General features: G+C 45.6%; 1 protein-coding gene across 2 annotated transcripts; it reads right to left on the bottom strand.

Moving 5' to 3' along the window:
* Window positions 1-407: 407 nt before the first annotated feature.
* On the bottom strand, window positions 408-13,252 carry LOC107377201 (epithelial cell-transforming sequence 2 oncogene-like). 2 transcript variants are annotated; one of them, XM_015946668.3, is made up of 21 exons: window positions 12,802-13,252; window positions 8,235-8,347; window positions 7,999-8,161; window positions 7,669-7,924; window positions 7,415-7,601; window positions 7,163-7,229; window positions 6,916-7,081; window positions 6,692-6,820; window positions 6,379-6,471; window positions 6,109-6,306; window positions 5,934-6,037; window positions 5,729-5,854; window positions 5,568-5,654; window positions 5,205-5,314; window positions 4,972-5,119; window positions 1,651-1,724; window positions 1,387-1,543; window positions 1,247-1,312; window positions 1,083-1,171; window positions 776-948; window positions 408-709 (listed from the first exon to the last, which is right to left on the bottom strand). In XM_015946668.3, the coding sequence occupies exons 1-21, from the start codon at window positions 12,949-12,951 to the stop codon at window positions 516-518; spliced, it is 2,850 nt and encodes a 949-aa protein (XP_015802154.3). In that variant the 5' UTR covers window positions 12,952-13,252; the 3' UTR covers window positions 408-515. The 2 variants fall into 2 exon arrangements, with proteins under 2 accessions (XP_015802154.3, XP_070403358.1); XM_070547257.1 differs by having other exon boundaries at window positions 12,752-12,858.
* Between the last annotated feature and the right edge of the window lie 893 nt (window positions 13,253-14,145).

The following is a 14,145-nucleotide window of genomic DNA, read 5'->3' as shown; positions in this document are numbered from 1 at the left end:
GCGTATACAACAGCGTGTACCAATTCCCACTAATATCCAACAACTTTGCACAGCCATTGAAAAGGAGTGGACCAACATTCCACAGGCCACAATTGACAATCTGATAAACTCTATGTGAAGAAGATGTATTGCACTGCATGAGGCAAATGGTGGTCACACCAGATACTGACCGGTTCTGAGTCCCTAGACCCCCAATAAAGCAAAAAACTGCACATTCCAGGGTGGCCTTTTATTGTGGGCAGTATAAGGTACACCTGTGCACTACTCATGATGTCAGATCAGCATCTTGATGTGGCATACCTATAAGGTGGGATGGATTATCTCAGCAAAGCAGAAGTGCTCACTAAGCTGACGTAGGTGTTACCCGCTCTTTAAGCAACAGCAGTCATAAAAGTGTCTAAAAAAACCCTGGAGGAACAGATTCCTGAATGTGTTTATTTTCAAGTTTCAGTCAGAGCTCCCTCACAAACCTGCTCTTTGTCCCTCTCTGTCTGGGTTTAGATATGACCTCAGATTCAGAGGATCCTTTCATTTGCATCTGTGACTAAAGTCCGACGCTTGTCTGTGTCAACCTTCACTGATGTCCTTCTCAGGGCAGACTTTACAGCCAGACGGAGCGCAGACAGGAAGCACTCTCTTTCTCCACCTCGCTCTGTGGCACAGACCCAGGAGCGTGAAGGACTCTCCAGGATGAATGCATGGTGGACATCTACAAGGACACAGACATTGAACTCCATTCCTGAGGATGGGATGAAGGATCAGAGCTAAAACTCACAGCGTGTGTGTGTAATCTCTCTGATGGACAGGCTGGTGAGGGCGACAGAAGCCAGGAATGTGTGTGTGCTCCTGTGGGACACTGTGAAGGGTGTGTGGTGCACTTTTCTCCTGGTCAGCATTAAGGCGTCGTTGAACAGGAAGAGGCCCACGTCTCCCACCTGCTCATAGATCCTAAACAGGAAGAGGTGAAAAAAAAAAGCTAAAATGTGATCAAAAACATTGTTTTCTAATTTTTGACTCTATATAAAAAAGCGGATTACATCGAATGACTGTTGGGTTTGAGCAGAGATAATCTGAGATCTTACTTCAGCGAGTCTGGAATCTGTCCATCTGGGCACCTGAGCAGCGTCGCCTCCTGAGTTATGACCAGCCTCCTGCTTCCTTCTCTGAGGCTCTGCATGAGGACAGAACACAGGAAGTCCCACAACAGCTCCACACCACGTGCAGATTATAAACGGGTGCTTCTAACCGGACAGCCCAGAACCATTTGCTGCATTTCCTCCAGCACCCGGTCTGCCTCCAAGTTTCGTTTCAGCTGAAAAAGAAAACACTTGATTGGATCGGATCTGCAGCGGCCAGGAGCAGCAGCGCAGATTACAGCTGCTTCACCTTCTGTATGAACAGCCTGAGCTCCTGCATGGTGTTGAGGGCAGAGCTGAGGTGGGCGTGGTCGGGGTGATGGGGCTGTGTGTTCACACACAGAGCCTGGAGGAGAGTCACGTACTCCTGAATCCTCCACGCTGGACACAGCAGCAGCTCCTGGAGGCTGCACCAAACACGCAAACACACTCACAACAGGTGTCATTGTTCCATGGCTCCTCTGGGGGGCGCTCACTGCATAACAAACGCACCAGTGATTGAGACGCTTGTTACCTCAGCATGTGGGACGAGAGAGTTCTGTCCATCCTCTTCAGGAACGCCCGGAACGCCGGTTTGGCCTCGCGACACTGAAGCAGTTTGATGAGGAGAGTCATTTCTGAGATCAGAGACATTTCTGGGGTGTCTGATATTAGAGTCTAGTATCTCCATGGTCGCTTTCATTTATCTTGGCTCTTCCACTGACTCTGTTTGCTCCGCAACGTGTGTGTGTGTGTTTTATCTCCACAAATAACACAAGCCTGGAGGAGTTCTGCTGTGTGGTGGAGATGCTAATGCTAACGGTTAGCTTCTCCTAGCCAGGACGTTCTCTGCTGTTTCCTGGACGCTAAACCAACAAAAGGCTTCCCCGTCATGAGCCAGGATGGGTGAGGCCACGACTGCTTAGCGACAGTTTTATGCAGGATCGTCGGCTAGCAGTGCCTACACCACGCTCAGGACAATCCAGACTCTTCTCATGCATCGTTCCACAGATGTGGAATGACCTACCAAGCACTACCAGAACAGCGGCTTCCTTTGCAATTTTCAAGAAACTCTTGAAGACCCTGCTCTTCAGAGAGCATCTTCTTAACTAGCACCCTCCCTGCACCTGCCCCCCCCTCTCTACTGTCCACTCCTTGTTCCCTCCTCTCCATGATTCATCATGCTGCCTCACTGCCACCTACAGTACGACTGACTGGAAATTGGTTGCTGTTGTTGTTGTTATTGTTGTTGTTAGCCTCAAGGGCAACATGCCGATTATCACTTGTAAGTTGCTTTGGACAAAAGCGTCTGCTAAATACATAAACATAAACATAATTCTGTCAAACTTTTCAAATCCGAGTGGTTCAAGAAAATTTTTTAAAAATGAGAAAAATTTGCTACGTACCTTTAATACCAAGACATTGTTATGTTTCTAATCTCCCTCTGGGATTAATAAAGTACTTTTGAATTGAACTGAATTGAATGTTAAAGTAAATGTATATTACTAATGGAACCCGTTAACATAACTTGGTTGAAGAGCAGATTTACTGAAAAAAGCATGCTTTACTCCTTATTTCTGAAAATGATCGGCCACTCTTTGGTTTTTCTTGCAGGCTGAACATGAAAATCTAGCCTGGCCTGCCAGACTCTGCCTCTGTTTAATTCCACAGAGAAAAGAGTCCAGTAACTCACAGGCAGAGAGGCGTACGAGGGGCGGGACTAGCCAGCTCAAGAATAACCAATCAGGAAAAAGGCGGAAATGCCGGTTGTACCGCGCAGCGCTGTAGTGTTTTAGTTGTAGTTAAAGATGGCATCTGGCAACGGCGCAAACATCTTTTTTTAGAAGAAAGGCTTTTAGCTCTTCTTCTTGTTGTGGTTTTAAAGACGTGTTCAAGTCATTTAGAACAGAGGAAAGAGCCGCAGCAAACTCCGCTTCAGTCTACATTGTTTATGCTTCCCATAAGGAAGCATAGGGCAGGGTGGTTAGCGTTAGCTAAAACGAGTAAAAACAGCCTGGGTTCAGAAAAGCCTGACAGATCTACGTCACCCTGTTGTGGACTCACCCATATGGACTCACCACGGCGAAGGATGTTGTGGGTTTAATATCCAGGAAACAACAGAGAACGTCTCGACTAGTAGAAGCTAACTGTTAGCATTAGCAACTCCACCACACTGCAGAACTCCTTCAGGTTTGTGTTATTTGTGGAGATTAGGGCTGGGGGTAAACGATTATTTTTAAAACGATTATTCTGACGATTATTTTATCGAATAGTCGACTATTCTAATGACTATTTAGACAATTAATCTAATGATTATTTTTCTGTTGCACAGTTAATAAAAACCAAAAAATCTCTAATAAATTACTCAAAAAAATTGATAAATTGTTACTGTAAGAGAATAAACACTACAGGCCTTCCGTTTTGTATAACACTGCTTTTATTGTGTTGTGGTTGGTTATGTTCTGGTGACGTGTAGAACTTGGGAGTGCAGGCTGCTGCCTGAGAGGTGGTAGAAGACGGAGTGTCTCCATGCTGCTTTGTTTTGGTCACTTATGTGCGTGAGGCGAGTGGTGTTACGACTCTTCCTGGGGAGTTTGGCTCGTGTGCAAAAAGGAAGGGACAATAACGGGATTTAAAAGTTAAAATGATGATCAGGTTTATTTACAACTACAAAAAAACATAAATCTTTCCATCCACAGGTTGGGAATAATAAAACTAATTCTGCCTGTGGGGAATTAAAACAAAAGTACAAATAAGTAGAGATGTCCCACTGGGCAAAGATTACAGGGTTCTGGACCAAAATAAGAATCTCCAAAGGTCCAAACTCTAAACTGGGCGGTTAAACCAAACTCAGGTGATATCTTAAACGAAACCAAAAACCAACAACACTCTAAATGTAATAAAAGGGAGATCTGCACCACAAAAAAAGATCAACTCTAAACCAAAACGTAACAGCTTATCCAAACGCAAGAAGCTGTTAGCGAAAATGCTAACAGTAGCTTTACCAATGTTAAGTTCAAGTTACCAAGTTTCTATAAACCAAAAACACCCAGCAGCAAACAGACCAGCATGGAGGAGAGACTGCTACCACCAAAACAGCTCTCCTAATGTCTGAAAGAAGCTCCTTTATGAAGGGAGAAACGCTCCCAGTGATGTTCTACATCTGCGGTAGAGACGGAGCAGCGCATCTGACCCCGGAAGTTGTTGTCCGTTGCCGGGAGAAGAAGGCGGGCAAAACAGGAAAGGAATCTAGTAGTGAACGGACATTATTCCGGGTCTTCGGTATTTGGCGGAGATGTTAGTGAAGGTGGAGAAGAGGGCGAACTAGAGGAAAAACAGGCAGATTCCTCCTCTATTTACAAACTCCTGTGGATGCAACAAGTGGGCGCGGTGTGTCGACTACCGGATCTGACGTCGACAAATTTTTAGAATCGAGCCGTCGACGTCATCGAGGCGTCGCTACAGCCCTAGTGGAGATAAAACATCAACGTTGCAGAGCAAAATGGAGCCAGTGGTGGAGTTGTGTTGCTGTTATCCAATCAGAGGTGAGACGTCAGAACATCAGGAAATATGACTCTGTATCATCTGAAGTTACTTTCTCCTCCGGCTGACAACTACCCCTGAAACAGGCGCACTGGAGCTTTTTTTTCCACCGAGTATGACTCACAAGCCAGTCATTCCTAGTAGAGACCACTGCAAATGCATTAAAATCTGAGTAAACTTGATCTTTAAGTGAACGCAACATTTCATTTTTTAGAGTGTATAATAAGGATCTGCTAGAACCAAACAGAGAAGGCTGAGTGTGACGGTTTAGCTGAGTCAGCCGACTCGAAGCAGAGTCACAGCCTGATTTTACCTTGTCGATGGTACGGAGGGCGGTGCTGTAGTTGTTCAGGTAGTTGGTGTAGATGCTCAGGTTGGAGCAAAACTTCACAAATACATCTCCAACACACTGCTCCACCCCCCACTGCTGCAGCCTGACCTGTAAATCTGCCTGAAACACTCTGTAACACACATGCAAACACACGTCCTGTTCTCAGTGTGTGTGTGCGTGCAAGCGCGCGTGCATGTGTGTGTGTGTGTGTGTACCTGTTCAGCTGTACTAATCCCGTCACAGGGCTGAAGATGATTTGGATGTCTGTGTAGCTGAGGATGGCTCTGTTGGAGTTCAGAGCAGCAGACAGAGGCTCCTGGTACACCTTCAACACCAACAAACACCATCAGATCAGCGACATGTTCACCTTTCTTATTTGATGTTTCTATGGTGGCCTTGCAGGACAAAATATATCAAAATCGTATTGTTATTTAAACCAAAAAGGCAAAGACACACACTGAACATCTAAGAAGTGCAAACAACCTTAACCTTTTACAGTCAAACCCCTGGATGAGAGTTTCTGCTGGTTTGTTAGGGATTTTGTTTTCATGTGTTAAGCTGAAGGATCACACGTTCACCTTGAGAATGGAGCTCAGCCTCCTCACATAAAGGCACTCGCTGTGGTGGAGCTCTTGTACGACTGAATGTCTCCGGTCCAAAACGATCTAAAGACAGAAAAACAAAACATTCATTAGATCGTAGTTAGACGTTAGAATAAAGTACTAACACACACACACACCTGTGAGTAATCGGATGTGTTTACACATCTGACAGCTGGAGATGGATCCTCTCCAGTGTTGGTTCTGTGCGTCTCCTCGTTCCTCCACGTCAACAGGAAGTTGGACAGAAACTCCACAGGTCTGGTCTGAAGGTGTGAGCAGAGGTGAAGAAGGTGTTTGTCCTGACTCTGCTGTATTTTAAACCCAGTTCAGAGGAACTCTGACCTCTTCCTGTTCAGTGAGAGCTGTGAGTCCTTCTGTCAGGGCATCACTGAGCTCCTTAGAAACACAGATCTTATCCAAGCGGATCTCCTCCCACAGAAAATGACCTTTAAAGACCAAAACTCTGGTTTACGCGTCAGCAAGGGTGTGCTTGTACTTAACTGGGAGCGAAACCTACCCAGAGCTCGGCCTCTGGCCTGCAGGCTGGTTTGGCGGAGCTGTGATTCCAGAGTTCTCCTCAGCTCCTCCAGAACCTGCTCCATCCACTCAGCCTGTCTGCACCAGGCCTGCAGAACGCCATCGCTCACATACTGCAGTGCCGGAGCTGCACGCTGCTGACCCTCCAGTCCAGCGCCACTGGACCACTCACTGAGGACTAAGTTACACCTCACATAACTCTGACTCAGCCTAGGAAACAAGAAGCTGTTTTCATGGTGAAATAACTCACTGTTCTGGAAACTTCCAGTGGCCAGACCCAGTGGAGCTCGGACCTCCAGACACGTCAGAGTGGAGAGGTTCTGGAGGAGCGCTGCTCCCGATGCTGCACAGTTAGCATATCAGCCCGTTGTTACAGAGGTGCCATCAGACGTGGGTGGCCCTATATGGAATATGGGGGTCCCTCTGAGAAACCCATGTAGGGCCCATTAAAGTCTATATGGGCTAACCCCTGTAGGGTTACCATGGAAACACACTGCTTCCCATACATATTCCATAGGGGCCCACCCTATGCATGCTGGCTGTGTCTGTGTGCTACCAGATACCAGATGCAGCCAGTGGGCAGAAGATGTCCATCCCTCCTCCTTCCCGAGTTGGTAGCACCCAGGTGCACAATCGTTCCCAGAAATCCCTGTGACCCGGGGTCAGCAGTGTCCTCTCTGATAGGCTACAGTCTGCATCGGTGCAGAATCAAAGACAGAACTAGTAGAAAGGAAAGATTCGATACTTTAGGTTCAGTGTGCTGTGGAACAACCTGATCAAGTCTTACCCTGAAGCAGATAAACCTCCTCCGTTCCTCCTGGAGCCAACAGGCCCACTCTCTGGGCCGGCTGCCCAGAAACCGCTCCCTCTACCTGGAGTAACAGTGCAGACAGAGTCCCTCTGTGGTCGTACAGAACGACGGTCACCCCGGCTTTCACGCCGCTCAGAACCAGCTGGATTACAGAGAAAAAACAGGAAGAGGTCTCTGCATGTTCCCTGTAGCGTATATGACTGACGCCATCCTGACTCTTAACCTCATAAGCTGGGATTCTGCTGGAGACGAGCAGCAAGAGGGCAGCAGAGGGCTCCCACGCTCCATCACTGGAGGAGAAAACATCAATCACCATTGATTAGATTTATATCCAAGTACTAAAAAGAATACTCCATTACTACAGTAATCTAAAAGCTGCAGCCCTTCACTAAGAAAAACATCCTCCCTGTTCGATCCCTTAACAGCCGATCCTGAGAACAGCTCTAATCTGGAGGAGCCTGCAGGAGGACATCACCTGGTACCAGCAGACTTCTGAAGGGAGCCCTGTCCTCCGTCCGGACTGGGACTGAAGCTGGAGGACTCGTCTGTCTTTGACTGCCAGGTGAGAGAAGACCAGAAGCTGACCTTTGACCTCCCTGGACCTCTGGCACCTTCTGACGTTGTGTTGCTGCCCCATGGTCTCCTGTTTCTCATTAGTGATCCTGCAGATTTCACATCATTTACGGGAGACAAGTCTAAAGCGTCCTGGAGTATTTCACTTGGACTCACGCTTCTCCTCCTGTAGCACGTCTCTGATCCTCTGTCTGATCCTCTTCTCCTTCCTCCTCTCCTCCTCCTCCTCTGTCACCCCCAGGCTCGGCCGGTTTAGGGTCCCGTACAGCTCCGACGCCTCTCGTGGAGTCAGCCAGTCCAGCGTGGAGACGCAGGACACGTAGTGGTTTTTCCAGGCTCCGAACTCCTTTCCCCCAGGAGTGTAGGGGAGGAACCAGCCTCTCCTGATGCAGCGGCCGGCCCAAAGGCAGTCCTGGATAAAAACACAGGATCAGTTGACGGTTTCTAAACAGGTAAGTGTTTAAAACCGTCTCCTGGACCTCTCACCTGCTCTGACACAACCCTCCAGTGCCAACTGACTTGAGCCGTGCGGCAGAGGTCCATAGGGGACAGGAAGGACATGATTTGGAGGGATAAAAACCGAGGCAGGACAGCCGTGAAGTCCACCCGGGTCACCGGGACCATCTCGACCAGCCGATCCCTGCAGAACCTGTCCGGCGTGTCAGAGGCTTTAGACGTGAACTTTAGGTTCCCGGTAGAGATGTGATGCCTGACACCCTTACTTGAGCTGAGACTTGGAGCAGCGTGAGAACAGAGAGTCCAGTAGGTGTTTTCTCTGAGAGTCGGTCCACAAGTCAAACCAGCGCTGCACCAGAGTCACCCGCTCCTCAAACAGCTGGGAAGAGATTGAAAAAAATCGCTTACCGAATTCCATTCATCCATGTTTATCTGCAGTCACGCTGCAGAGGAGACCGATCCAGGCCCCATCCCCAGATCGTCCGGGGGTAGGTGTTCCCACACCAGAGATCACATAACTGTTCTGTTTACTTAAGCAACAGGCCCAGGTCATTCATTAGCGGTGTTCATTATACGCCAAAACTCAGTCGTTTCATGCTGCGTGCTCTTTAAAGCAGGATCATTTGTTGGGTAATACTGCCATCTAGTGGTTTACATTAGCAATAGCAGCAGACACATTGTTCATTTACACCATCTTTACCTTCTACGTAAGTGCTCAGGCCTCCTTTTGCTTCTGCGTTGTTTTCAGCAAACATCTTAGCTGAATTTTCACAACCACACACACATACACACACACATATAAATAACTAGCTTTTGCCTTACTAGCATGTGCTAGCATCAGGCTGCTATTAATTAGTAATAGCACTGTTTTCCCCATAAGGAGCCTAAGTTACGCACGTCTACTTCCAGACAACGGGGCTAAAAATGCTATTTTCTAATTCTGCTCGTTATGTGGCATGAATTTCACATATGATGTCCGTGAAACTTAAAGACACATTTTGATGCCAAGAATGCGCTCATTTTTTGAACGGAGGCAAAAGTTAGTTTAGGTTTTGTGTGAAAATACATCCAGGACTACAAATGCGCATCACCAAAGTGATGTCATTGAACCAGAGATAAAGATGGCTGTAAGTTTAGCAAACTTTAAATCCTTCCTTCGGGAGGAAAGAACCACCATGGGTCTGGCCATGTGGTATGTAGCAGCTACGCTAGGGGAGAGGAGATTATGCGGTGACATCATTTATGCAACGTGCGGATGTCTGATTTGTAGTCATGCAAATTACGAACTTTTACAAGCCGACTGGCGTGGTCGAAACACATTTCATTTAAACAGAAGCACAACATGTGTGCGATCCAGGGCGTAAGGCAAAGCGGATTAGAAAATAGCTATTTTAGCCCCGTTGACTTGCATTCATTTTTTTGTTCTTCCAAGGGTCCGTGAGCCAACCGGAAAGGGAGGAGACGTAAGCCTGGGGCACACCGGAGACAAATAGAAGACATTATGGTTAGTGTGAGTGGCTACACGGGGAGCGCAGCACCGTATCCCAGAAGCGCCGCCCAAGGCCAGTTCCATTTCAAGCGCCACAGAGATACAGCTCTGGATAATGGCTGCAGACGGGGTTCTTGCCCTCCAGATTGTGTGAATTTGTGCCGTTACCTGATTGTAAACAACTTTCAATAGGGGGCACTCTTTACAGCTGTTAGCTGTTATGTTAACAGTTAGCTTTTTCGGTTCTCAGAGTGTAAATATAAATTACAAGAAGAAGAAGAAGAAGTTTGCTTTTTTTGTTGGTATCACGGCGGAGCCTGGAACTGAGAATAATGTATTTGGAGACGAAGCAAAGGGCTAAGACCAGAGTGAACATTGGCACAGCCTACACTAGACTGAAGGAGCTAAAGGAGGCTAGTGTCCGTTATTTATTCTCTGTGGTCAAACCAAAAATGAAACTTATCTCCTCGCAGTGCATTCGCCATTTTAACATCTTGATCTAACAGCTAAAATGTCTCCTCTGCCTTCATTGGTGTCTACAGGAGTGATTTCATCACTAAAATTAAACAAATCAGCTGTGATCATTATCTAAAACATGCAGGAATCACCCTGGAACCAGACTGCAGCGCCAGGCATGTTGTCAACTCCATTTTTTTCTACGTCCAAAGAACGGATCAGCAACTCTGACGTTTCAATTTATCGATTATGTGCACACTTGTGTACCAGGCGCTCAAAGTCTTCCTGGGCATTTCATTCAAGTGCACTTCCGTAGGGCGCAGTGCGAGCATTGGGATCGGGATTTAAAGAGCAAGTCACCCCCAAATCAACTGTTTTTTGCCGATAAACTATATAACTGAGTGTCTAATCGTGCTGCGGCACAGTCAGTTATTTGGTATTTTAGTGAATCTTAGTTAAAATGTAAATATTCTGCCTAAAACTGTCAGTGTTGCGCCATCTTCAGGTAAAAACTCTGCACTGCATTTTAATTTAAATCTGCCATCACTATTGGCTAAGAACTATGATGCCGAACCCTGTCCTAGTCTCGGTTCAGCGCCATGTTCTGCCAGGCTCAGAGGCTTATTGTGCTCCAAGAATGAAATAACTAAGAATAAACTGCTCCTACGCAGTGCTCTTCGCTAACCGCTCCGTGTTTGAGCACATTGGTTTGTCTTTCCGGAACTGCGCTGCTCTGGGCGGCTGCATGTTGGAGTAGCTCTGTTGACTATATGTAAGTTTTGCCTTTTCTTGGGCATTTTTTCTTCTAGTTTCTCAAGAAAAACTGTATTTTTTTGGACATTTTACTTTTCTGTTTCTGGTGCTGTGAAGCTTGGAGGATTTTTACTGCTATTTTTTTTAGCTTTTTAAGCTTTTTGAGCATTTGTTATGATGCGTAACCATGGCAACAAATGGTTTACAATCAGGAGCAGCTGATTAACATTGGAAAGGCTGAAATATTACCTCAACTGAAGCCACAAATCCTAAATGAGCTAAAACACAAGAAGCGTGGATGCAGAGCGGGAGCAAAACGGAGACAGTGAGAGAGGAAATTCAAACCATCTCTTCCATCGATCATAATGGGCAATGTGAGATCACTGGCCAACAAGATGGAGGAACTCCAAGCCCTTTCAAGGACTCAGCCAGAGTTTCGGCAGTTTCGGAACCACTGGAGGAGATAATGCAAAGGATTCTCCAGAGAATCAAGAAAATGATGGACAACCCTGAGCATTCTCTTCACAAGACTGTCTGACAACAGAAGAGTGTCTTCAGTCAGAGGCTTCTTCAGTTTGGCTGCAACACTGACCGCTGCTGGAGATCCTTCCTGCCAACAGCCATTGTAATATACAATAACTCTTTGATGACTTGATTATTATTATTATTCTGAGCTACTACAGCAATTAATTTCCCTCTGGGATTAATAAAGTATTTTTTAATTGAATTGAATTCAATTACGTGATGAGGTCACAATGTTGTTGTGAGCCTGTGTGTGTGTGAATTTGTTAGCGGCTCCACCCCCTCGGTCTGCCAGGCAAAAGCATTTATTGCATTTTTCAAACAGGAAGTGGAGTAGGACTGTGGTAGGGGATGGCATGTTCTTTAAAAAGCAAGTCACCCCCTATCAACAACATTTGGGACATCATAATGTACCAGCTAACATCACAGTAATAAATATTTACACTGACATTTCTTTGTTTTACCAGACAAAGGAGTCAGATGCAAAAAGGAGCGCCATGCCAGACTGACCTGTTTTCTCGGTTCAGCGCCATGTTCTGCCAGGCTCAGAGGCTTATTGTGCTCCAAGGATGAAATAACTAAGAATACACTGCTCCTACGCCGTGCTCTTCGCTAACCGCTCCGTGTTTGAGGACATTGGTTTGGTTACGTGATGAGGTCATTTCTTCTTCTGTGGTTGCCCAGTAAACATTTTGATAGCGACCCTCTAGTGGCACAAAATATATTGCACTCAAACGCAGCAGAAGTATCTGAAGCAATTAACTGGGCAAAATTATTTTACCTGATTACAACATTAACTGCAATTAACCAGTTAACTATGTACATCCTTATAGTGAACCTCTTAGCCAATAGCAATGGAAGATTTAAATAAAAATGCAGTGCAGAGTTTTTACCTGAAGAGGGAGCAACACTGTCAGTTTGAGGAACAATATTTACATTTTAACTAAGATTCACTAAGATGCACTAAAGAGCTAAATTATTGACTTCATGTGTCTTCAGCATGATTGGACACCCATTTAAATTTTTTTATCAGCAAAAAAAAAATTGCTGATTTGACTTGACTTGATCTTTAAAAATATGAAAACACTGTATGGCTTTAAGACCATTTGTTTTTCTAATTTGCTATAACAGTTAAGATAAAACCAATATAAACTCGATATTGTGTCCTAAAGCTCACCTGTTTGCTCTGGTCGGAATTAAACTGTTTCTCCAAACTGAGGTTGTTCAAATAGCTATAAACTAAAATCACATTTAAATGACTTTTTTTTTTATTAATCCGTTAGCCTAAACCAAAAAACACTAAGTAAAGAATACTTATTTTATCCTTAAAAACGTTTTGAAGAGCAGAGGCGTTAGCTGGCATTAGCATCCACGTATGCTAAATTAAACAAACACTTCTCTCCCAAACATGAAAACTCCAATAATTTACACAGAAATGTGTAAAAACTCGACCTAGTATCGTGTCTGAAGATAAACTGGTTTATTCAACAACAGAAATGCTAATGTAGCTAGAAAAGGCAGGTGAGTTAATAAAATCGTTTATGCAGCACCAGCTTTGGTCACCTAGCTTGATGAGCTGCTGCCTGTGCCTGAACACCTGTTCAGTCTCTGACCTGCAGGTTGCTCTGCTGGTGGTTCAGAGGGGTCCAGGTGCTGAACCGGGTCTCTGTCCGCACTCCGAGGCCTCTCTGCGGCTGGTAGTCCGTCCCGTTCAGCTGCCACAGTTTCACCGAGTGTGGGGCGGAAAACGGAGCCGTCGCCATCTTTTGCCCGCAATTATTAACTTTAGATTAAAAAATTCAAGTAATTCTCAGTTTCCTTCTCTGAGACAGGCTGCTTCCACCGACTGTAACCATAGAGACGCATCAACAGAGCCAGGAGAGCATTCCTTCACAGCCACATCAGGCCTGGACATTAATAAACAAACAAGCATGGTTACAACCGCATCATTTGCATTTGTATTATAATAACAACGGGGGTTTTGTCAAAAATTGGCATGATAGTTCAAGTTAGTCATTTGTATGCACTTGAACGATAGAATAATCTAAAATGATGTAAATATTACAACAAAAAACATGACACTGAGGGGCTGGACTGGGACCAGATATAATCTCACGGATTAGATCAGATTTATCCCAGCAGGCCCAGACACTCTTTTGTCCTTCACCACATGGCTGTGGCTAAAAAGATGATGTCACCAACATCCTAAAACAATACATTAAATGGACACAGTTGAGCACTAGGACCAAGTGGAAAACAAGCGCTTGTGTTGAAGCCCGTTTCCCATTAGTCCATAAACTCATCTATTGACACTTGCTAACGTGTGATTGGCCATTACTGCCACCTGTATACTTGACTGTTCTTTATTCCTGACATTGCATGAAAGAGCCTCTAAGCTGTAGTTCTATACTGTACTAGTGATGGGAATTCCGGCTCTTTTTAGAGAGCCGGTTCTTTTGGCTCAGCTCACCAAAAAGAGCCGACTCTTTCCGCTCCCAAGTGGCTCCTCAGATTTTCTGTTGCGTAGAGTACATTTATAACCAAAATAGTGCTAAACTATATGTTAAATAATTTACTAATGTAAAAAAAGCAATATATCAAATATTTATCATTTCTATGGATTTAATAACTGAACACTTTAAGAAATCTCGACTTTCCGACTGCTGGCGCTCATTTTCTCACCGTCTTCATCGCACTCTCCTCTCTCTCGATCGCCTTTTTCCTCCTCCTCATTCCCTCTCGTCTCCCTCCTCCCACATGTGCGCTGTGTGTCTGTCTGGGCATGATCCTCCCTCTTCCCCGCCCCTACTGCTCTGTGTGTGGACAGTCTGGACACACAGTTACACATGTTGACCAATCGCCTGTGGCTTTCATCAAGGCAGGGGGGAGGGGGGAGGGGATGGCTTCCAATGACGAGCCAGCTCCCGTCGTTCACTTCAAAGAGCCGGCTCTTAGAG

The sequence above is a fragment of the Nothobranchius furzeri genome, chromosome 2, assembly GCF_043380555.1.
Source record: "Nothobranchius furzeri strain GRZ-AD chromosome 2, NfurGRZ-RIMD1, whole genome shotgun sequence".
NCBI lineage: Eukaryota > Metazoa > Chordata > Actinopteri > Cyprinodontiformes > Nothobranchiidae > Nothobranchius > Nothobranchius furzeri.
This window is presented reverse-complemented; position numbering and strand designations above follow the sequence as displayed.

What these genes read in the sequence shown, in the direction of transcription:
- LOC107377201 (XM_015946668.3), bottom strand. Translation starts at nt 12,951, where the DNA reads ATGGCGACGGCTCCGTTTTCCGCCCCACACTCGGTGAAACTGTGGCAG. An exon ending in CGTGCTACAGGAGGAGAAGC is followed by an intron (nt 7,602 to 7,668) that starts GTGAGTCCAAGT and finishes TGAAATCTGCAG; the next exon opens with GATCACTAATGAGAAACAGG. An exon ending in CTCTCGTCCCACATGCTGAG is followed by an intron (nt 1,544 to 1,650) that starts GTAACAAGCGTC and finishes TGTTTGGTGCAG; the next exon opens with CCTCCAGGAGCTGCTGCTGT.